Source organism: Penicillium soppii, assembly GCF_028829465.1.
Source record: "Penicillium soppii strain IBT 18220 chromosome Unknown utg000004l, whole genome shotgun sequence".
NCBI classification, from domain to species: domain Eukaryota; kingdom Fungi; phylum Ascomycota; class Eurotiomycetes; order Eurotiales; family Aspergillaceae; genus Penicillium; species Penicillium soppii.
Window position 1 is genome coordinate 1,638,407 of NW_026643234.1, and position 22,409 is coordinate 1,660,815.

Below are 22,409 nucleotides of genomic sequence, written 5' to 3' on the forward strand. Positions count from 1 at the left end.
CGTGATCAGCCCGTACAGATATCGCAGATCTGATCTTGCGTGTCACCGCCATTGGATTGCTGTTCTTCGTAAAGAAATCATACAGCGGGAAAGGAGAAAGGAGATGGAAGACATGACGCAGAAACTTGCTGCTTGGGTAGAAGGAGTGACCTTGATGACGACTGACCTCAGAATTCTATTGTGAGACTTCATTTATTCCTCTTTCATCGTGTCTAACGAATTTCTTTTTCTTCCTCCCTTTTACTTCATACATCCACATTTTGCAGTTCTAACAGACACACATGTGTGGATCAAATCGACTAAGGTTATTTCCGTCAATTCCTCATCTCCCCAGATGCTATACTCCGTAGATATATGTGGATATAATTTTGATTCTTTATACAAGGTCATCTTCAAAGTGGAAGGTGGGACCGAATACGAAACATACCGAGGTCCAACAGATACAAATATAGTGACTCATCAGGAACTATATTATATCTATGACTCCCGGCCTCGACCTGTCAGAGACACTCAATTCTCCTCAATTTACCCAATTCACATATCCAGAATCCAAAATGACCAGCCCAGACTACCACTTAATTGGCCTATACACTCGCTATTCCAGTAAGCACCAGAAACCCAACTTCAAGACAGAACCCCCACTAAGCCCTAAATCAGGCTGGACATCGCGCGTGGAAGCAGTCCTGGAGTACTTCCAGATCCCGTACACCCATCAATTCGTCAATATTTCCGAAGTACTAAGTCCATTCACACATCCAAATAGATTCAACAACTTACAATCCCAGATAAAAGCCATCTCGCCAACAGGTCTCGTCCCTGTCCTGCAATGCCACTCCCTCTCAGCAACCATAGGCGATTCTCTCGCGATCTGCGAGTTCCTCGCTGAGTCAAACCCCACGCTCGCTCTCTGGCCGAAAGATCGCCAGCTGCGTGCTCTGGCCCGCACCACCGCGGCCCAAATGCATTCCGGGTTCCCTGTGCTCCGGAACAACTTCTACACGAATTTCCTTGCCAAATATACCGGCAATATCCCGATCCCTGACGGCGCAGCTGCTGAGCTTGTGCGAATGTTCCAGATTTGGGATTCTGCGCGCAAGGCGACAAAGGAGCGTTTTGCTGTGCTCGGGGAGGCTGATGAGGGCTTTTTGTTTGGCGGGTTCAGTATTGCTGATGCGTTCTTTTGGCCGGTTCTTTGGGTACGTTGATTTTCCTTGATGGAAGGTGTGCCTGGAAGTTGACGATGTGATTGCTAATGGGTCTATAGCGGTTCCGTTCGTATGGCCTTTCGCTAGAGGGTGCTGGGCCTGACGCTTTGGATTGGATGGCGAAAATGTGGAATGATCCTGTATTCAAGACTTTGTCTGACAAGTACTTCCGTCAGGCTGAGGACCCTGAGACTTGTATTGAGCATTATGATGATATCTTCCGGGATAAGTCTGATGTGCAGTATAGTCTGTTTTCCAAGGACTGGGTTTTCTCGGCGTCTGCTGGTGGGCAGTAAGTACAGCATTGAAGGCCTTCAATGTGGTCGGTGCTTGGTTTTATCATCAGGCAAGGGAGAACGTCATCCACGAGATATATCGACGGAATAATTGGATGTGTTCAAAGGGCTCAAATTTTTGAATCTCCATGGAACTTAAGATACCTATCATTACGAACATAATAGTACATCTGAAGGGTCTACTTTGGTCTCGGTAATCTGATATTAATAAAGACAATTACGTACAGACCTCAGTAAAAGAGGCCATACCTAGTGTCACGATAGGTTAGCATGGTTGGATGTACATTAGGATATCAAGAGTCAGGCTCCACAAGGGTTTTGTTCAAGTAAAGATAAGAGAACCAGGGTGTCTCATTGAAATGCATAATAAAGACACTCGCATCACTTTATCGAAGGAGAAGGGTCGAGGGCCGCACGATCAGGATTTATACAGTGGCCAGATTGACGAAAGCTGGAAACATCACACTGTACACAGACGAGATCCCAAGTCTGAAGAATCTGGACTTGAGAATGACCTCCCTCACCACCATCATTCAAACCTGACATGCTATAGGCGACACCTGACTCCTGGCGGTTGTATATGTGTCACGAGAGCTGGTCACACCAAGAGAATCGTCGGGCTCTTGGTGCCAGCCCAAGCAACAATAGGAACAAGGCTGGGCTTTAATCGAACTAACGAGGCTCGAAAGAATGGGCTTTCGTGTATGAGGGACTTGGTCCGAATGATCTCCATTGAGACCACTTACACGGGCAGCCGAAAGGACCGCACGCAGCCGGGACGAAGTCGAAGGAAAATGGTCTGCAGCATCTCTGGGCTCTTGAGCGGGAGATTCCACCGGGCGTGTACCCGCCGTCCTAGAGAGCCCTTCTGGTGCAGACAGATTTCTTGGGAGACCTAAAAGCGCAACAGCCCTAGGTGGACGCGAACGAGCCACCACAGCAGATGTCGGGCTCGATGGAAACGAGAAGCCACCCCCGGGAGTCAGCGAGCGTCGTCTCGGCTGAGTATTGAAGGACTGTGGACGCCTTGGACAAAGACCTATACCGGCATGCTTTGCGTGTGCAGCCTCGATATAAGGATCGCGATCAGTGTCCACGGCTTCATGACGGGCGACAGGAATACGATGATGGAACGGGTGATCATGCAACTGTCGAACGACATTCGTTCCATGGCCGCTTTGTCGATAAGGAAACCGACCCTGAACCATCGTGCCATCCTCAGCTCTCCCAATCCCAGTCACAGAGCGTACATCGATACGCGGAGTCGATGCTGGAAGACCAAAAAAACGCCTTAGAGCTTCGCCGTATGAGCTGCTGCAGTGGGTATTACTAGGGCCGTGCGTGTTCGCATGTGCACATGTGCCATTGTCTCGCATCAGAAACCGAGCAGAGTAGCGCATCGCCTCTGGCGAACCGAAAGAGGGAAGACCAGGTGGTGTGGTGCTTCTTTCTGGTGGTGGGTATCGAGGCTGGACCGGGGTTATTGCAGGATGCATGCTCCCAGACCATGTCGGACCACGAGAGCTATCAGTGGCGCCGAGGGAGACAGCTTTGCGATGCAGGCATTGAGCGAAGTGAGGTTCTATTGGTTTGTTGCAGGGCTTTGGTCGATGGGTGGTGTGCGAATACTGATCAGAGAGCATCTTGGTGCGATCACCACGCTTTTCTGCCGCTGTCTGTCTTTTTCTGAGTATCTTCTGGACAGTAGGTGGCTCTGGTGGGTCTGTAGGAACGAATCTAGCCATATTTACCGCTAATCCTTGCTCGTGGACGGGGTTCTCTTGGGAGAGTGAGCCATAGAAACGAGTGCTAGGTCCATCTGGTGTCACGACTCTGATGGCGTTGAAGATAGACCGATCTTCGCTTTGAGTGGACTCGAATGACTCTGGATTATCGTAGGGTGACGAAGAAGTGGAATCATGGTGTTTTGCGCGCCGTAGGCTCTGCGATGCCGAGAAGAACTGCGAATGTGGATTACTGCAATCAAGTCTTGCCCTACGGGCATTCATCTTGAAGACAAAAGAGCAAAGCTCCGGGTTCATATGATACAAAACATATAGCGATGGTTTGAGAATGTCTAACGGGAATTTGTTTCTAACAAAGGCATCGTGCCTGCCGAGAGAAAGCCAAAAATATTATACAACGCAGTCTATATGTACAAATTCAATTCTACAACGCTCAAAACCCGAAAACTTGCATATCATCATAACGGAGTGCCAACTGGGCTGGGAATTGGCTTTCCAGTCACCTGTGCATGTTCCTTTTTGAGGGCTCGCAGTAATCCTTCAATCCTGCGACGCTCTTCTTGTTCGGCCTGGAAAGTGTCAGTGAAATGGAAGCAAAAAGCAAATCAAAAGAAACTCACCCTTAATATCTTCATGTTCTCGTTGCGCGTGTCACGCATCATCTTCTTGAACTCATTCTTGAGCACCATGGTCGACGTGGTCTCAGAAGCACCATCGCGACCAACAGATGTGGGACTACTCAAATTCATCCAGCTAATTCGTTCTTCCGCCAGCTGCGTCTCGAGGTGCTCGCAACGGTCCCGCAGACTGTCGATGAATCCTTCGAATCGTTCACGTTCCTTCTCAAACTCGATACTGGCTTTGGTCATGGCTTCATAGTCGTCAATAGTCTCGCGCAGCTCCCTTTCAAGGGTATCCGCCCGCTGTTGAAGATCGCCACCTCCCCGCTGGCTCTTGAGCGCAGCAAGCTCCTCGGTAAGCTCGATGTTCCGGGTGACCAGAGCATCGTTCTCCCTTTGGATACCGGGGTCGGTGGCGACTTCAGCCGCACGTTGAGCTCTGGTACCATAAGCACCGTCCAGCTCTGCCTTGACCATTGTCAATTCCGTTGTGACCCGCACAATCTCGCCTTCGAGCTCAGTCATCTCGTTCTGCAGGCGAGTAGCAGTTTCATCAGACTGCGCGCGTTGGCTGTCTGCTTCTTGGACACGAGCATCGGATTGGCTGCGAATTTGTTGAATGGCGGCTTCGAGTTGGGCCACCTCTTTCTCCGCGCGGTCACGAGCGCCGTTGATCTCCTCGGATCTTGAATCAGTGTCGTTTTGCATGGTTTCAATGATATTCTGCAGGCGCTGGATTTCACTCGTTGCATGATCATGTGCTTCTTGGATTTCCCTGCTACTCGCGCTATCGTTTTCCATGGTTTCAATGAGGTTTTGCAGGCGCTGGATTTCATTCTTTGCATGATCATGGGCTTCTTGGAGTTCCCTGCCATTGATTTGCAAAGTTTCAATGACAACTTGCTGACGTTTGACTTCAGCTTCCGCACGATCAAGAGCCTCCTTAGCCTCTAGAGATCTAGAATCGGTATCGCGTTGCATCGCAACAATAACGTCCTGCAGGCGCTGACTTTCGCTTTCTGCGTGATCACGGGCCTCTCTCGCTTCTTTGCCCTTAGCCTCTGTTTCATTTTGCAAGTCTTCAATGACAGACTGCAAACGCTTCACTTCATCTTCCGCTTGGTCACGAGCTTCTCTAACCTCAGACATGGAAGCGGTCTCGTGCTGCATAGTAATTATAAGGGCGTTTAGGCGCTGGACCTCGTTCTCTGCATGTTCACGGGCTTCTCTGGCTTCTTCGCTCTTGGTGTTGGTATCGTTTTGCATCGCTTCAACAATAGCCTGCAGTTGCTTGACTTCACCTTCGGCACGGTCCCGGGCATTGCTGACTTCCTCAACTCGGGCATCATAATCTCTTTGCAACGCATCCAGGTGGTCCTGGAGGCGTTTAACCTCCTCTTGGGCTTGATCTTGGGCGTCCCTGGCTTCGCTAACCTCGTTGATCCGTGCATCGGCTTCGCTATGCAATGAAGTGACGACGCTTTGCAAGCGTGCGACTTCACCCTCCGCCTGTACCAGAGCTGCCTTGGATTCTTCTTGAGAAGAGCCACTGTGACGCATGGCATTAAGTTGCTCCATGACCTGAGTTAGCTCATCACGGCTGGCGTTGCTTTCACGCTCAGACACCTCGAGGTCTCTGCGAACGGAGGTCAATTGTTCCGTCAACTCGCCAATATGAGCATCTCGTTCCGCATCAGACTTGGAATTGAGTTCACGTTGTTGCTGAATTTGGGTTGTGAGAATGCTCTTCTGCTCCAAAACTTTATCGACTCGATTCTCCAGTCCGTTTACACCAGTTTGGAGGTATGAGAGTTGCTCTTTCAGTCCCTCGCCGTGGTCGGCATTGGGAGGCGGGGGCAAAGTTGGCGAGTGGGTCAATCCAAAGCGATCAACGATGGTCTGCACTTGATTGTTGATCTCTGTGAGTTGAACTTTCCAGGCACCTTCGGCTTCCGGGGAGACCTCGGAAGCTGCCAAAGGAGCACTGCGATCTGTGCCCATGTGCAGGACGATCTTGTCCATGCCATTCTGGATGTAGGCTAAGTGTGCCTCGGCCGTCCCATTGGGGTTGACCGGTCCTCCATCCTTTGACAGCTGTGGAGGGGGGTCGATGAATTCACCGGGGTTGGACTGAATCATCATATCGTGCATGCGTTCGCTGATTTCCTCCAGCCTGCGCTCCATAGCCTGCATGGCTTCATTGCTCACGGGCAGGGCCACACTAGGCTCGATCCTCCCGTGTACGCCAAAGCTATCCAGATGTTCGGTAGTCCGGTAGAGGCTTCGGTCGTCGAAGTCGTGGGCGTCATAAGCGTTATTTGAGGCAGAGTTGTTGGGTCCTTTTTTCAAACCCTTGTGTGTCATTTGCAACACACCCGCGGTGTGTTCTAGTAAGCGCTGTCTAGTCTTCTGGGCCCTTGACTCTAGCTTCCATAGCTCCTGTGCAAGCTGTTCGCACCGCCGCTGGCTCACAGCGAGCTCGGAATCACTCTTATCGAGAGCCTCGGAAGTTCCACTGCGGCCAAAGACGTTTCGACTTCTCCGATGGGTATTTCCGTACTCGCCGCTGCTGCGCGGACTGGGCGGGCTGTACAGCCTACCGAGCGATTGCGCCGCATCTCGCAGTTTTGTCTCCAGCTCCAATTTTCGTTTTGTGCCTGCGATCCGACTCGACAATACTGTGGTTTCCCTTTTCAGGTCCTCTACCTCCTCAAATGACAGCACTTCGTAGTTTGAGCTATCCCCTAAGGCGGTCTGAGTTAAGAGGTACATGGTCACGGAGTCGTTGGCATTTGGGAGAGCCGAGCTTCGCGGGTGGTTCGTGCTGAGCTGTGGAAACACAAAGCCATGGTCAGCCAGGTTCACAGTTCGTTTGTCGGTTCGCAACCTACCGGAGTGTAGCGCGATCGGTCATCGGCCTGGGGGTCAAGGGTATCTCGGTATCCGTCCACCAGCGACTTTCCAAGCGGCACGACAGGAGCTGGGGCATCGGAAGCAGTCACGGTGGAAAGATAGCGCGGGTCCCCGTAAGAGGACACACTGGAGCGCATACTGATATCCATAATGTATTGTCAAGGTTCGTAGAGTCGGTAATTCAGGAACGGTCGTCACACATCATCTCGGAATGTACAGTCGGGGAAGTGAAAGAAAGAGTGTAAAAGGCAAAAATGCTCTGGAAATTGAAGAGGTTGAAAACATTAAAAGATGGCGGGGAGTGAAGGAGAACTACGATCGGCATCAAGGCTCCAACGCGCTTAAGGATTTGACCCCTTTAGGTTTACAGCTAAGGAGAAATTCCGATTGACGTGTTCGATTTAGGAGAATTGGGAATTATTTCTTCGAGTTGAGATCTATACAATCTACATAGTGTAGAACAGGGTGTAATATGGTATGTGTAGCCCCTATATATTTACTAGAGCAGGCAATATACATAATTAGCTATTTGATAGCCTTGTGGAGTAAAAATCGAGGTCTTACAAGTATAGACGCAAATAACGAGTTCGATGTAAATCTTCGAAGAAAGTGAATTTCTAGTTCTGGTTGCAATTTTAATTAATGTATTAATTTATATTAATCTATATATGCACTCCGTAACTAATCCGTACATAAACAAAGAGATATCTCACATGGGTTATAACAACCCCGCTGAAGTACCTGGAAGATACCTGTCACTGATGACGTTACAGTAAGGCTGATCAAGTACTGTTAAGTACCATGGTTATTAGCCTCGGATCCTCCTTTAGAGTCGCACCGGGGGTCGGGGGGTCCGTAATGAGGTGTGAACACCTGGAGCCAAGGAAAAATGAAAAAGAAAGATGTGACCGATGTGCTCTCTTTATTTAATTTACTTCACTTGCAGTGTGCTAGGCATGTTCTATCACAATTTCTAATGGACATGTCGACTTCTGAGATATCTCCAGATGCCGAGTCTGGCACACGACCTGTCTACAAGGTCTATAAGCGACGCTTCTGGGGCCTGGCTCAGCTGGTGCTTTTGAATATCGTTGTCAGTTGGGATGTATGCACTCTTTCTGCGATAATAATGCATGAACGAATGGCTTTATTGACTTGCATAGTGGTTGACCTTTTCGTCTATTTCGACGACGGCTGCGGGGTACTTCGATGTCTCGGAAAGCGCCATCAATTGGATGAGCACTGCCTACCTTTTTGCCTTTTGCGTCGTTAGCCCGTGAGTATACATAACATCCGAAAGGGAAAAAGAAGAATAAATCATAAGTATCACAATCGCTAACCATGCCTCTAGCCTCGTCATCTACATCCTGAACAAAGGCGGCCCTAAGCCCGCTATAGTCACCACTGCTGCCCTCCTACTTGTTGGTAACTGGCTCAGGTATGCTGGTACCAGAGCAAATGGTGGCATCTTCGGACTGGCCATGTTCGGTCAGATCCTAATTGGATTTGCGCAACCCTTCTGCCTCTGCGCACCAACGAGATACAGCGAGCTCTGGTTCTCGGATCGAGGCCGAACGAGCGCAACAGCAGTCGCCAGCCTAGCAAATCCGCTCGGCGCAGCGCTGGGCCAGCTGATTGATTCGGAATGGGCGACAAAACCCTCCGATATCCCCGACATGGTCCTATACATCTCCATCATCGTAAGTGCCATACAGACCACGAACAACCGCCTAACAACCAACTAACCCCGTACACAGTCCAGCGTCGCAGCCATCCCATCATTCTTCCTCCCATCCGCACCACCAACACCACCAAGTGCCTCGTCAGCAATTCCCCACACGCCCCTTGGCACCGCAACCCGCCAACTAATCACCACTTGGGAATTCTGGCAAATCCTGATCCCCTTCTCCGTATACGTGGGTTTTTTCAACAGCGTCTCATCCCTCCTCAACCAGATTCTAAGCCCATACAACTTCACCGAAACAGAAGCTGGCATCGCCGGCGCAATCCTCATCGTCGTCGGCCTGGTAACAGCAGCAATCATGTCACCCATCATAGACCGCTACAAACACTATCTCGGCAGCATCCGTGCCCTTGTGCCCATCGTTGCGGTCACTTATATAGGGCTAATCTTTGCCCCATCCAGTCCAGCCGGTATCCCGCCTTCGTACGTGGTCATGGCGATACTGGGCGCATCGTCATTTGCGCTTTTGCCCATTGTTCTGGAGTACCTGGCTGAGATCACGTATCCGCTTTCGTCTGAAATCGGAAGTACCATTTGCTGGACGGGTGGGCAGTTGCTTGGTGCTTGCTTCATCCTGATTCAGGATGCGTTGAAGGCGGGTGATGATGCTAGTCCCCCGTCGAATATGCGGAACTCGTTGATCTTTGCGGCTGTGGTTGCTGTGGTCGCGGCGCCGTTTCCGTTGACGATTGGGCTTTTCGGTAGGGTTGTTCAGCGGCGCAGGCTGGAGGTTGATCGGGGCATTGAGTTGCGGGAGCCGAGCACTGGTAGTCCTGATGATCGTGTAAAGAAGATTGATACCGGTGGTGATATAGAGACTTTCATCAAGTCTTGATGGTCTGGAGATTGTGTGACCGTTTGGGTTTCCAGTACGGCTTGAGTTCGGTTCAGCTGTTGCCGAACGTGGCAAGCCGTTTGATGCGTGCGTGACCTTTGATTCCATTTTCTTATTCATTTCTGCGACATGCTCTTAGCGAATTTTCAGCCCTTTTAGCACAGTTTATACCCCCTTTGCGTTACCCTCGAGATTGTCAATTTTATGACTGTCAGATAGACGGTCCGATACGATTTCGACATATTAATTTTAGTTCGCGAATTGAACATACTTTCTGGGCTGATGAGTTGATCGTGAAAGAACAATTTCAAATTCAGAGAGACCTCTCGTGGTCACAACCTACATGCACGTAGGTAATGTCGAAGTTGATTGCCGTTTGTAAGCAGCCTACCAGACCTCGGGAGCACAAGACCAATCTAGACAGATGAGATTCGTTTTTAAAACAAGAGAAACAAAAGCACAGTTCGATGAGGCGGAAGACCAGCTATCTGTACATGCAAGGCAGAAAGAGGAGGGCAAGTATCTATTATTCTTCCATGCTTCCTCGGAGCCCTCCCCCTGCCTTGAAAACACAATATGCGCACACATACACGAGGAACGAGCAGAACCAAAGTCTTTTGGCTTCGAGTTCGTATTCGATCCTGCATTCTCAATCCAAGGCGGCAAGCTACCAGGCTATCATTGTGCCTGGGCAGCCATCAGAAAAGCGGGATTGGAGTTTCGGCATTGCAGTCCAACGTTAAAGGGTGACTCGAGTCGACGCGGCAAGAAAACTTGTTCAGGCCAAGTCGATGCGAGATGGTTGGAACGCCGAAATAAATTCAAGAGAGGAGTTGCTTACTTCAGCTCCCTCCAGAGCTTGGGGGCAGCGCAGGCAGTCACGCAGTGGGTAAGGTGGAAGACTGATAAAATGATGTTAGTCGCACATTCGTAGGTTTAGAGAAGAGATTCAATCCATGGTGAATTATCTCTATAATTTGGGATTGCAATTGCACTTACACTCCTCAACGCAGTCCTCCTTGGGTCCCTTGAAGTCATCACCCTGCTCCTCTTGGCGGGTGACGCGCTCGACGCACTCATCGTAGTGGTGCTTGTAAGGGGCGCAGACGGCGGAGTGGGCGCACTCTGAGAGAACAATTAGCGACCGATCGAGGAATCTAGTGAAGGCTGTCTTTGCGATGCCGTTGGCAGTTTTATGACCCAAACGCGGATTCTGACACATAGGACGAAGATGTGCGAATAACCACATGTCCAATGATCGCACAGCACAGATGACAATGCGATCAAAACCAAGAGAACAACAAAGATGGCCGAAAAATCACTTACCCTCCTCGAGCTTAGGCTTGATGTCCTCAGGCTCCTCCTCTTCTTCCTCCTCTTCCTCTTCCTCCTCCTCGGCCTCAGCCTCTTCTTCTTCGGGAGCCTCCTCGGAAGACTCCTCAGCGGGGGTCTCCTCAGCGGACTCGGTCTCGGAGCTCTCCTCGGAGGCGGACTCCTCCTTCTCGGCGGGCTCGTCCTGGGTTGTGGTCTCGGTTTCGGTGTCTTGAGCGGGAGCCTCAGCCTGGGCTTCGGTGAAGCCCCAGGAAGACACGACGTCAGAGAAAAAATCGGAGAGACCCATTGCGACAGGGATCAATTGAATGATGGCCGGAGGATGCGGTGTTGTGGGGAACTGAAGGGGGTGGAATTGAAGGAAGTTGTTGGTTTTCCAAGAGCTGCTTCTTTCGGACTTTTCCGGACCGCCGGGCGCTGAGCAGACCAATTATGCTACACGTGATTGGCCCAATACCTTTCACTCTAACTCTGCGATCTATAACGAAAAATTACATGTATAAATATTGAAGTTGTTCAGAGATGATCTAAAATTGGAAAAGAAATAGGTTAATATTTTTAGTGAACATATCTGTATGGATTCGTGATCTCTAGGTGTGTGTACTGAGTACAAAATAAAGGCACCGCTTTCTGTGTCGCTAATTGCTAATGAGACATAATGTACATGAGTGGAATGAAGCCGCGACCAATTGAAAATTGTAATAAAATGGTATCTTGGAGCAATCTCATATCAAAAAGATCAGCTAGCTCGTCGCAGCCTCTCTTCCAGCTCATGCGCCACGCTTTGCGACTGAACTTCCTCATAACATGGAGGAGGCTCCGCGGGCTCAGTGCCCGCATCGGACGCTCGACTGCTTTGTGCTTCCTCAGGTGTCGCGCTAGGTCTGGTGTTCTGGGTGGCAATAGGCGGAGCATCATATGCAGGCAATTCTTCAAGATGCACAGCCGAGAGATCCACTGTTTGTTGTCCGCGGGTGCCCTCAGTCGTGTTTTCGACAGCCTGCTGCAGTCGTTCCTTGATCCGCTCAAAATTAGTGTGGAAGTCAAAAGCCCCGCCTTCCTTGAATGTCACTTTCATTTGCACAGCGGGAAGAGATGCTGAGATGCCACCGCCGGATACTGGTTGTATCAGAGCTGTCCACACATTGGGTCCAAAGAATGGTGCCGATACGTGAGAGTCGCGGACATTCAGCAGTGGGCATGAAAATGATTGCAGGTCATTTGTTTGAGATGTTGGAAGGTAGACAACCTGGCTAGGGTTAAGAGGATATCAAGATACCAATGGATAAATACTCACTCGTTGGTTGGTGAGATGGATGCAGCCTGCGCTACTTTGGACTGATAGTTTCTCACCACCCTTGTAGCCCGACGGGGGAGTTAAAGACATGCTGGTCCGTGGAGGCGAGGAGTAAACTAGACGTTCGTTGGGAAGACGAACGAAGCCTTCCTGATCATGAAGCATCACCCAACTGGAGCAGTCAGTACAAATGTGTCATCTCTCGTAGAGATCGCAAAGAGTATATCCATACTTGAGAGACATCGGGAGAATAGAATATTATGCCAAAGGCATGTAACACAAGGTAAATCGGCCGCGGCAAAGAAGGGTAGAGTGATACTTGGGTTGGATGTGAGATGTAAATGTCGAGGAGAGTTCAAAACCCAAAGATGAATCTGACTTGCGGCAGAGTGCCAGAAGAATGTGTCCTCAAATTCCAAGCCTAAAATTGTTCAAGGTCGACCCAAAGTGAATATCTCCAAGCGGAGGAAGTTGGAAAGGGTTTGCGGGGCAGGCGGGGAGGCGAACTGAGCTATAGGGGAATCTTTTAGGGTGGATGTTATAAGTGGAATCTTTGCTTTTTTTTTCTTCTCGTAGATCACTTATATTAATTTACATTATTGTACGTTGTATTTTGCCCCCCACTGCATTAAGCTTAATGTTTTAGTATCTTAGTATTTTATTCAAGTCCATGCATCTCGGCTACAAGGCTACCCCGTATCACAATAACTGCATTAACGCTGTGCATATGCAATGTGTTGGGGAAAATAAGAGGAGATGTAATAAAATCCGTTGGGCTTACATACATAAGTTGTTTATACAACATCAGCCCTTCCAAAGAATGTACTATGACTCGAATTGGTTGAGATATGACGTGCGGAGTTTCAGTTTCCAGCACCTTGTTGTTTTGTTCGGAAGATATTTTCTTTTTTTTTCTCTAGCGAAATGTATATACGTATTGAAGCTACTAAATTATTGTGTACAACACAGAGGATAACAAAGAGATATATAAATATATAAAAAAGATCGAAATGACAGAAATGAAGAACACCCTTGTTCTAGAAGCGTCCGAACCAAAGCGCGCTAAAAGGCCAAAACTTCCGGATTTGCACTTCACCTAGTTCCCCCTCTTCTCTTTATTTTGCTTCCGATCTCGTGCTCTTTAAATTATTGGATTCGATCATCTTTTAGGTGATTAAAAAGGGCATGGAATAGCCTGACAGGTTGGTGGTCCAAGCTTTTCCCGGTGATCTGACTTGATTTTCTTATCGATTTCTCCAGCTTTTATGTCGAGATCATAACACCTTCAACTGTATCGACCAGCTTTTCACTTTCGAGAAACCGCCCTTGGGGCTTACGGCAGAATGGGAGACAAAGGCCCTTACATTCCACCGCTCGTCGGGTGGATGTACGATCTGGTCCTCTGGACTTTCTCCGTGCTCATCGACCTCTTCTTCCGTGAAGTTCACCCCCGAGGATCATGGAAGATCCCCCGACGTGGTCCCATCATTCTGGTGGCTGCTCCCCATGCAAACCAGGTAAGCCGCCTGCTTCCGGTCCAGCGCACATAACGTACTAATGAGGGCTTCTGCAGTTTGTGGATTCCTTGGTATTGATGCGCGTCATTCGCAGCGAAGCGCACCGACGGATCTCATGGCTTATTGCGGAGAAGTCTTTTCGACGCAAATTCATCGGATTCTTGGCGAGGGGTATTGGAACACTGCCCGTCGCACGTGCTATGGACAACTTGAAGCCTGGAACCGGTACCATCTATCTTCCCGATCCGATCAACGAGCCAACTCTGCTGCGAGGTATCGGAACAAATTTTGAAGGAAAGCAGTTTGAGAAGGATGGAACTATTGCCCTGCCTACGATCAACGGAACATCACACAGTACGGCTATTGCGGAGGTTCGAGGACCCGAGGAATTGGTTCTCAAGAAGCCTTTCAAGCATAGGGACGCGCTATCCCAGCTTACTGGACGACAAGACATCGATAGCAATGGAAATTTCACCGGAGAGCCATCGGACAAGAACCCGGAGTTCAAGGGCACCAAGTTCAAGGTTGCTCCGCATGTGGATCAGACCGCAGTCTACCAGGCAGTATTCAAAAGACTGGGCTCTGGAGGCTGTGTGGGTATCTTTCCGGAGGGTGGAAGCCATGACCGGACTACATTGCTTCCCTTGAAAGGTATTTATATCTTATTTATTTCTATTGAACTTTCGACCTGTCGCTAACATGAAGCAGCTGGTGTGGCCCTGATGGCTTTGGGAACTCTGGCGGAAAACCCCGACTGTGGTTTGAAGATTGTCCCCTGTGGCATGAACTATTTCCATGCCCACAAGTTCCGTTCCAGGGCGGTCATTGAGTTCGGTACCCCGATCGATATCCCCCGGGAATTGGTGGAACAGTTCAAGCAGGGTGAACGACGGGAATCTGTTGGTGCTTTGTTGGAAATCATCTACGGAAGTCTCGTCTCTGTCACTGTCACTAGCCCCGATTATGAAACTCTTATGGTATGCGCCTTAGACCACATGGGAGTTACTCTTGCTAACAATCCATAGGTTATTCAAGCTGCCCGTCGCTTGTACAACACCAAAGGCAAAAAGCTTCCTCTTCCGATGGTCGTGGAGCTGAACCGCCGTCTGGTGAAAGGTTATGCTCACTTCAAAGATGATCCTCGGATCGTAGATTTGCGCAGATCGATTGTAGGATACAACAAATCGCTCCGTATTCTCGGAATTCGGGATCACCAAGTGGCGTATGCCAAGTTCTCCATTGTGCAAGTGGTCGGTACATTGATTTATCGCTTGGGAAAACTGGCGCTTTTGGCTATTGGAACCCTTCCAGGTTTCCTTCTCTTCACCCCCGTGTTCATCGCAACCAAGTATCTCTCGGCAAAAAAGTCCAAGGAAGCACTGGCTGCTTCTACCGTGAAGCTCCAGGGCCGGGATGTCATGGCTACGTGGAAACTTCTTATTGCCCTCGCATTTGCCCCGGCCCTCTACGCATTCTACACTGCTGCTTTCACTTATTGGACTTACTGGAACCGGGTTAATGGGATGGTTCCCGACTGGGTGCCACTCTGGTCGGTGGTCATGATGGGCATGGTTTTATTCCCCACAATCACCTTCGCAGCCCTCCGAATTGGTGAAGTCGGCATGGATATCATCAAGTCCCTTCCTCCGCTCGTTCTGTCTCTCAACCCATCATCGGCGAACACACTCGTGAGACTCCGTGAGAAACGCGCCGCTCTGGCCCAACAAGTGACAGATGCCATCAACACTATGGGACCTGAACTGTTCCCTGACTTTGATGCTTCTCGGATTGTCACAGATCCATTCCGTGAAGCCACCGTCGAAGAGAAGTCTCACAATGGACCGCCGGAAATCAGAAGAACTAACGTGTCGGACTCCAGCGAGAAAATGCCCTCGTCGGAGCCCCTACCTCGCAACGAGTCGTTCCACAACCTAGCCAATATCGGCTTCTTCTCCACAAGACCTCCTAGCCGTGACCGCAGCCGCAGTAGCTCTGCTAGTGCCCGGCCTGGATCTCGGCATGGGCTGAAGGCGTTGAGCCCCCTCAGTCAGAAAGATCCGCTTGAGGATGTTAGTTCGCGGATTCGCGATGCTATGAGGGAGCGCGGGGAGCGCCGTCGTCGTCGAAGCGAAGATGGCAGCTGGGATATGGCCAGCTCAGGCCCTGGTACTCCTTCTAGTGTGGAGGAAAACCGAAAAGATCTTTGAATCGTGAAGTGATTGCCTTGATGACCATTCTGACTCTTTCCCAATTCATTCATCATTGTTCAGCGCGGAGCTGTGTATCTATTTGTCGCGCTTATATATCCATGCAAGATATCCTCTCTGGTTGTTTAATGAATTGTTCTCAATTATTTTACCGTTCACTGATGTAGTTCTATTAAAGTCGTCCAATGTTAGCTCATCATTGACTAGTCCCAACCATCCTCAATTATCGAATGACACGTGTTCACCCGAGGAAGCCTTAACAACCGTGAGACCGAACCTGGAAATCTGAAGTCCAAGCGGGAATCTCAACCAATTGAGATGGTGGCTGTTGACTTCGCGAGAGGTCTTGATCTTGGCTGATGATGCATCTTGTTGCGGGTCTCGCCACTTCTTGAGTAGGGGCCAGAAAGCCCAGAATCTACTTAGTTGAAAAAATAAGAAACAAAAGAAAAACAGTGTAGCCTAGTAACACTGCCTCAAACTTATTTTAAAAATATTTTGTCCGCACCTTAGATACTCCGTACTTTCTTTATTAATTGACCACGTCTCCTTTGACAAAAGTTCTCCTGGCCGCTAATCGGCATCTTTTGTTCTTTTATCGCATCCGGTTTCCGCCACATCTCCTTCCCCACGAATTTTCCAGCGCGCCGGAACCTGGAGTTTAGGGGGTCCTCAGTTTCCAATACACACCATGGCGGGCTCAATGCATATGTCCCGGCTTCGGAATTGGTTCCTCGCCTCTCCTCCAGCCGAGTACGCCATCACGACCCTCAAGGAGCTGCTGATCGGCGCACTCCAAAAGGGCCCTATTCCCCAGCATGTGGCCTTTGTCATGGATGGCAATCGACGATTCGCCCGATCACACGGTATTGAGACAGTAGAAGGACACAATCTGGGCTTCGAAGCTTTGGCAAGGGTGAGTGGCATCCTGGGAGCTCGGCTCACCACGGCAAAGCCCCTATCGTGGAGAGATGTACTAATGAACTCTAGATTCTCGAAGTCTGTTACAAGAGTGGAGTGAAGGTAGTCACGATCTACGCCTTCAGCATCGAGAACTTCAAACGGTCAAAATTCGAGGTGGATGCGCTCATGGAAATGGCCAAGGTGAAGCTCTCACAGATGGCCCAGCACGGCGACCTGCTGGATCGATACGGCGCCAAGGTTCGCGTCCTCGGCCGCCTTGACCTCCTCAAGCCCGATGTGTTGGAAGCCGTAAACAAGGCCGTTGAGATGACCAGCCGCAACGGAGAACGCGTCCTCAATATTTGCTTCCCCTATACCTCCCGCGACGAGATCACTACCGCTATCCGCGACACTGTCGAAGATTATAGCACACCTATCCAACACGCCCACTCCGCCGCTGCAGCTCCTCGCACCCCATTCTCGGAATCCCATATTACACATAACATCCGTGCGCAGACGCTTGGCTCCAAAACGCATGATACTCACAGTGATTCCGAGTCCACGTCCGGCTCCTCCGCACAGGAAGACGATGCATCTTGGAAAGACCGTTCAAGTTCAAATCGAATTTACGAGTCCGGATCATCATTCTCTTCTTCCACGACTCTCCACCTCGGTCAAGAACCGAAGGGCTCGCCACATCGTTCCGCGGAAGACAGCCCTCTCTACATATCACCCGAGACCATCTCCCGCCAAACTCTAAACGACCGCATGTTGACCAAGGGCACACCTCCCCTGGACATGCTCGTGCGCACCTCGGGCGTGGAACGCCTGAGCGACTTCATGCTTTGGCAGACGCACGAGAATACCGAGATCGTGTTCCTGGACGTCATGTGGCCCGAGTTCGACCTTTGGCACTTCCTACCCGTGCTTCTAGGATGGCAACGACGGATCTCCAAGTCCCGGCAGGACCCCAATGCCGAGGGGAACTTTGCTGGCGATGAGGAAATGGACGTGCTGCTGCGTCAAGGTGGAAAGATCAAAGACATATAATACGTTGTCGACTATATACCCTGTGTCTGCTTGTTTTTATGCATCAGCGGCGTTCTTGGGCCATTCATTCATATTGGGCGCGCCTAACATCAACATTCATACATGCATTGCCGTCTTGGCAAATCAAACATCATATACTTACTTCTACTTCTCCAATTGTATGTGTATTTATGGTGCCATTGATTGGGGCTCTTTTCATTCCGGCTCAAAAGCCGATGTAGCAAGGCATATTCATAAATATACGTAGAAAGAAATCACGGATGCTATCTATACCTATATAGACAACCTTGGAAGATACAAGATTTGATTTGATTGGACTTACCGATTGTTCTTGCTATATTCATCGTTGGGTTCCATCTCCAGGCTCAGGCTATTTGCGTTGTTCTTAGATACTGATATACCAAAATCGTGCTGATATCACAGGTGTCGACGGATAACATAGCCCTGGAGCTCACAAGTATACCCGTCCAGGTGTTCAGCCGGGGCCCGGGGCCCCGGGGCCTGGCCGATGTATTACTAAAACCCCACGCCGATACCGCCAGCGTATTTCACGTGATGATGAGTCACCCGCCGCATACCGGTCCACAATTGAGGGACAGCGGGATGCTCTCCCCCAAACCTATCAATATATCCTATCAAATTTCAATTGATACAAAATGGTTAAGCAAATCGCCGGTTCTAAGGCTCTTCTTTTGGGCTCGGGTTTCGGTATGTCTGCAGTTTCTTGGGTTACTTCCCTCCAGACCCAATGCGTCATGGGCTGCCCCGCATCTAAGCTTCAAAGGCTAACTTTGCTCGATACTAGTCACCAAGCCCACTGTTGAGGTTCTCAGCAAGGCTGACGTCGAGGTCACTGTCGGTATGTGTCAATTGATACATTCTCCTGTCTTATATCCCGCTGACGATCCCATGCAGCCTGCCGTACCCTCGAGAGCGCCAAGGCTCTCTGTGCTGGCTTCAAGAACACCAAGGCTATTGCCCTTGATGTCAACGATGCCGCTGCTCTCGACAAGGCCCTCGAGCAGGCCGATGTTGTCATCTCCCTCATCCCTTACACCTTCCACGCTACCGTTATCGAGGGAGCTATCCGTACCAAGGTACGTTCAACCAAGAGCCTAAATAGTCTTTCAGACGCTGACACAATATCACTTTGTAGACAAATGTCGTGACCACCTCATATGTGTCCCCGGCTATGCAGGAACTTGAGGAGCGCTGCAAGGAAGCCGGCATTGTTGTCATGAATGAGATCGGATTGGACCCCGGTCTCGACCACCTGTGTAAGTATCTACAGCGTTATGTCCAGGGCGACCTTTGCTAACTGAAATAGACGCTGTCAAGACCATTGAGGAGGTCCACGCTGCCGGCGGCAAGATTCTTGAGTTCGTTTCTTACTGTGGTGGCTGTAAGTCATTCCTGTTGCCTTTTTGATTGAATGTTTACTAACTATTACTATAGTGCGTAAGTTATATGCTCTGTTATCATATAAGTATAAGACACTAATCTTTCGACAGCCGCCCCTGAGTGCTCTAACAACCCTCTCGGATACAAGGTATGTCAAACCCTAAACGCTGGTTTCAAAAACTAGATCACATCCTCGATCAGTGGCTAATCAAGATTTATAGTTCTCCTGGTCTAGGTTCGCAAACCCCACTCCTGAAGGTGCTTTAATTTGACAAATTACTAACGAATGGTGTAGCCGTGGTGTTCTTCTTGCCCTCCGCAACGCCGCTAAAATCTACCGCGGCGGCGAGATCGTCAGCATTGACGGCCCCGAGCTGATGGCTTCCGCCAAGCCCTTCTTCATCTACCCCGGTTTCGCCTTCGTCGGTTACCCCAACCGTGACTCCACTCCCTTCCGTGAGCGCTACAACATCCCCGAGGCCCAGACTGTTGTTCGTGGTACTCTCCGTTACCAGGGCTTCCCCGAGATGATCAAGGTCCTCGTCGACATTGGTTTCCTCAACGATGCCCCCAGCAGTGTCTTCGACAAGGCTACTTCCTGGAAGGAGGCCACCAAGCAGGTTCTTGGCGCCACCTCTTCTTCCGAGAAGGACCTCCAGTGGGCCATTGCCTCCAAGACCAACTTTCCTAACAACGAGGAGCGTGACCGTCTCCTCTCCGGTCTCCGCTGGATTGGTCTCTTCTCCGAGGAGCAGACCATCCCCCGCGGCAACGCTCTCGACACCCTCTGCGCTACTCTGGAGCAGAAGATGCAGTACGGTCCTGGCGAGCGTGATCTCGTCATGCTGCAGCACAAGTTCGAGATTGAGAACAAGGACGGCTCCAAGGAGACCCGTACTTCCACTCTGTGCGAATACGGTAACCCCGCTGGCTACTCCGCCATGGCTAAGGTTTGTCTACTTCCCCTTTACGAGATGCTTATTTAAGACATTAACGAAGTATAGTTGGTTGGTGTCCCTTGCGGTGTTGCTGTCAAGCAGGTTCTGGATGGTACCATCTCCAAGACTGTATGTTGTCCCCCAAACCCTTCGTGTTCAATATCTCATACTGACTTTACTAGGGTGTTCTTGCCCCCATGACCATGGACATCTGTGCTCCTCTCATCAAGACACTGAAGGAGGACTACGGCATTGAACTCATCGAGCGCACTCTGTAAGGCTGGATCTTTAATGAACTAGATTTCTAGCTGGAAAAAAAAGGTTATTTAGGAATGACATAGACGATGAATGAAAATTACAATGTGCATTGCTATTCTCCATCTTCATACGTAAACGAAAAAGCACCTGGGCAGAGTTATGTGCATAGTACGTAGCTGCAGAGCACAAGGTTGGGCCTTTGTCCTACATCCGAGTATCCTGGTCAGATAACACGACTGCATGGTGTCTAATAAGTCTGGAAAAGGCTCATATGAAAAGTCCTCAATGCGACAGTCGTAGGGTATAGTTAGCTGCAAAACCTCAGCAAAAGACTACAACAAGACACCAGAAAGGCCCGATAGAAAGACTGACAGAAAGTCCTGGAGAGCATACGTTGTACCTGACAATGACATGTCGCCAGAGTTTCTAGATGGGATATACTCCTATATCAAATCAACAACCCCCTTAGCTTTGGTTTCCATCTACAACGGGAAAAAAGTCAAATGTAATCTTAGTATTTTCATTATCATAACATAGCACCATCCTCTTATCGTAGCATCATTGTGCCCAGTCAACCTAAGCCAAGATTGCAAGGTCACAGGGTGGAAAAAAGAGACAAGAAATGAAAAAAAAAGGCAGATAATCTAAAGCCTGCACTCTTGCAGCTTTTTCTGTAGCCGGTTCATGTAAAAAGTCTTGAGATGAATGTATTGTTTTGCTTTCATGCCACCGGTAAAATACCATGAAGTCGATCAGAGAATAGTGCCAAACCTATACCAAGGAGAAGGACAATGATGATTAGCAATTGATTCCACGATTGTAAAGAGATTTTTGACGGATTGGATCTGTAAACGGAGGCCGGAATTGGCAAAGATATCCAAAGGGAGTAGAGCATAAGGGAGATTGGGATAATGCAGCAAAATGGAGGTGAGAAATCAAGAAAAGACATACCCGAAAGTCTGCTTAATGCTGCGGACATAGTACATTTCCCAGTTCTGTTTGGTGACATCTTCCTGGCCGACAGGGACGCCAGACCAGGTGACACGCATCTGGGTAACGCCATCGATATCATTCTGGTCGAAGTTGATCTCCAGCGAGCTGAAGTGGCCCTCCGGCCACTGCGCAAGACGCCATGTCTGGACGATCTGCTTCGGCTCGTTGAGAGTAACGAATTCTCCAGTGACGTTGCCGTCAAAGATAGCGAACTTGCCACCGACCTTGGCACCCTCGAACTGGCGAGGAGCGCCGCGTGTGAACGCAGCAATGCGTTGCGGGTCCGTGAAAGTGTTATAGAGCTCGCTGGCTGTAGTGCGGAACTCGTCAGAGGCAGTCACGGTGGTTGTGTTCACGACGGCGTTGCTGGTCTTAGAGGTGGTGGTCTGCGTGGTGGTGGTCTTGGAGGGCTTGGTTTGAGGGTGGACGCTGGCTTTGGGGAAGCCGCTCGATGGGTTGACGCCAGGAGCGTGCTGGAGGTCCTTGGCGTGCTCGGTGATCAGGGCGCCGGCGAATGCGGCCAGAGCCTTGCGGAGCTGGGCGACGAGCTTTGTGCGCACCAGATCCTTTACGGGCTGCTTGGAGTTGGAATCGGCGTGGTTCTCAATCTCGAACTGGATTACGGGAGTTAGTGTTACATATCACCTTGGGTGACCGGGGGCAGGTGGACATACGACGTACTCATCCTCCTCGGTATCGTGGGCTACCTCGGGGATGTTGATGGTGCCGCTAACTTCCTCATCGTCCTTGGTCTTACCTATGGAAGCGTCTCAGCTGCCAGGTCACGAAAAAAGAAATTGAAAATAAACTGAATTGATATTGGACTACAAACCTGAGTATTCTAGCGAGACCTTGACATCGAACAGAGTGATGACCTTGCCCTTGCGCTGGCTGACATCTACGTCGCCATCCATGGACGACAGCTTGCTTACTTGGGCTGACACGCCTCCTTCTTCGACACTGAGGCCGACCAGGTTCTTCTGCAAGTATTCCTTGGCCCAGCCAGAAGCATCCTTGTTGACCCAGTGCCAGTTGTTGGGGTTGTGAAGGACCATGATGAAAGATGACTATCGAAAAAACAAGAAAATTCTGATTTTGGGGACTTGAGGAAGGTAGGTTGCACCTCCGGTTAAGATTCTGCTGTTTGATCAAAGA

The 22,409-nt window shown here is 49.9% G+C and overlaps 10 protein-coding genes across 10 annotated transcripts; 5 read left to right on the top strand and 5 right to left on the bottom strand.

The window, feature by feature from the left end:
- Window positions 1-554: 554 nt before the first annotated feature.
- On the top strand, window positions 555-1,501 carry N7529_004035 (glutathione S-transferase; the record flags this gene model as incomplete). The annotated part of the gene is made up of 2 exons (XM_057239562.1): window positions 555-1,196; window positions 1,265-1,501. 2 exons carry the CDS (start codon window positions 555-557, stop codon window positions 1,499-1,501), a joined length of 879 nt encoding a protein of 292 aa, XP_057098857.1.
- Window positions 1,502-2,034: 533 nt separating this feature from the next.
- On the bottom strand, window positions 2,035-3,510 carry N7529_004036 (uncharacterized protein; the record flags this gene model as incomplete). Its single annotated transcript, XM_057239563.1, has 1 exon — window positions 2,035-3,510. The coding sequence occupies one exon, from the start codon at window positions 3,508-3,510 to the stop codon at window positions 2,035-2,037; it is 1,476 nt and encodes a 491-aa protein (XP_057098858.1).
- A 194-nt stretch (window positions 3,511-3,704) lies between these two features.
- N7529_004037 (involucrin repeat protein) lies at window positions 3,705-6,928 on the bottom strand (the record flags this gene model as incomplete). Its single annotated transcript, XM_057239564.1, has 3 exons — window positions 3,705-3,815; window positions 3,867-6,695; window positions 6,758-6,928. 3 exons carry the CDS (start codon window positions 6,926-6,928, stop codon window positions 3,705-3,707), a joined length of 3,111 nt encoding a protein of 1,036 aa, XP_057098859.1.
- An 833-nt stretch (window positions 6,929-7,761) lies between these two features.
- On the top strand, window positions 7,762-9,358 carry N7529_004038 (putative cell surface receptor/MFS transporter (FLVCR); the record flags this gene model as incomplete). The annotated part of the gene is made up of 4 exons (XM_057239565.1): window positions 7,762-7,884; window positions 7,943-8,055; window positions 8,131-8,479; window positions 8,537-9,358. 4 exons carry the CDS (start codon window positions 7,762-7,764, stop codon window positions 9,356-9,358), a joined length of 1,407 nt encoding a protein of 468 aa, XP_057098860.1.
- Window positions 9,359-10,195: 837 nt separating this feature from the next.
- N7529_004039 (cytochrome b-c1 complex subunit 6 family protein) lies at window positions 10,196-10,979 on the bottom strand (the record flags this gene model as incomplete). Its single annotated transcript, XM_057239566.1, has 3 exons — window positions 10,196-10,260; window positions 10,358-10,483; window positions 10,685-10,979. 3 exons carry the CDS (start codon window positions 10,977-10,979, stop codon window positions 10,196-10,198), a joined length of 486 nt encoding a protein of 161 aa, XP_057098861.1.
- Window positions 10,980-11,429: 450 nt separating this feature from the next.
- N7529_004040 (GRAM domain-containing protein) lies at window positions 11,430-12,230 on the bottom strand (the record flags this gene model as incomplete). The annotated part of the gene is made up of 3 exons (XM_057239567.1): window positions 11,430-11,939; window positions 11,988-12,159; window positions 12,220-12,230. 3 exons carry the CDS (start codon window positions 12,228-12,230, stop codon window positions 11,430-11,432), a joined length of 693 nt encoding a protein of 230 aa, XP_057098862.1.
- Window positions 12,231-13,330: 1,100 nt separating this feature from the next.
- On the top strand, window positions 13,331-15,711 carry N7529_004041 (putative glycerol-3-phosphate acyltransferase Sct1; the record flags this gene model as incomplete). The annotated part of the gene is made up of 4 exons (XM_057239568.1): window positions 13,331-13,504; window positions 13,561-14,155; window positions 14,213-14,481; window positions 14,530-15,711. The coding sequence occupies 4 exons, from the start codon at window positions 13,331-13,333 to the stop codon at window positions 15,709-15,711; spliced, it is 2,220 nt and encodes a 739-aa protein (XP_057098863.1).
- A 691-nt stretch (window positions 15,712-16,402) lies between these two features.
- N7529_004042 (undecaprenyl diphosphate synthase family protein) lies at window positions 16,403-17,664 on the top strand (the record flags this gene model as incomplete). Its single annotated transcript, XM_057239569.1, has 2 exons — window positions 16,403-16,627; window positions 16,702-17,664. The coding sequence occupies 2 exons, from the start codon at window positions 16,403-16,405 to the stop codon at window positions 17,662-17,664; spliced, it is 1,188 nt and encodes a 395-aa protein (XP_057098864.1).
- A 656-nt stretch (window positions 17,665-18,320) lies between these two features.
- lys9 (saccharopine dehydrogenase (NADP+, L-glutamate-forming)) lies at window positions 18,321-20,281 on the top strand (the record flags this gene model as incomplete). Its single annotated transcript, XM_057239570.1, has 11 exons — window positions 18,321-18,372; window positions 18,470-18,523; window positions 18,580-18,761; window positions 18,821-18,941; window positions 18,992-19,066; window positions 19,120-19,122; window positions 19,176-19,213; window positions 19,287-19,300; window positions 19,361-20,015; window positions 20,070-20,132; window positions 20,186-20,281. The coding sequence occupies 11 exons, from the start codon at window positions 18,321-18,323 to the stop codon at window positions 20,279-20,281; spliced, it is 1,353 nt and encodes a 450-aa protein (XP_057098865.1).
- Window positions 20,282-21,196: 915 nt separating this feature from the next.
- N7529_004044 (AHA1 family protein) lies at window positions 21,197-22,309 on the bottom strand (the record flags this gene model as incomplete). The annotated part of the gene is made up of 3 exons (XM_057239571.1): window positions 21,197-21,868; window positions 21,929-22,011; window positions 22,087-22,309. The coding sequence occupies 3 exons, from the start codon at window positions 22,307-22,309 to the stop codon at window positions 21,197-21,199; spliced, it is 978 nt and encodes a 325-aa protein (XP_057098866.1).
- Window positions 22,310-22,409: the final 100 nt, after the last annotated feature.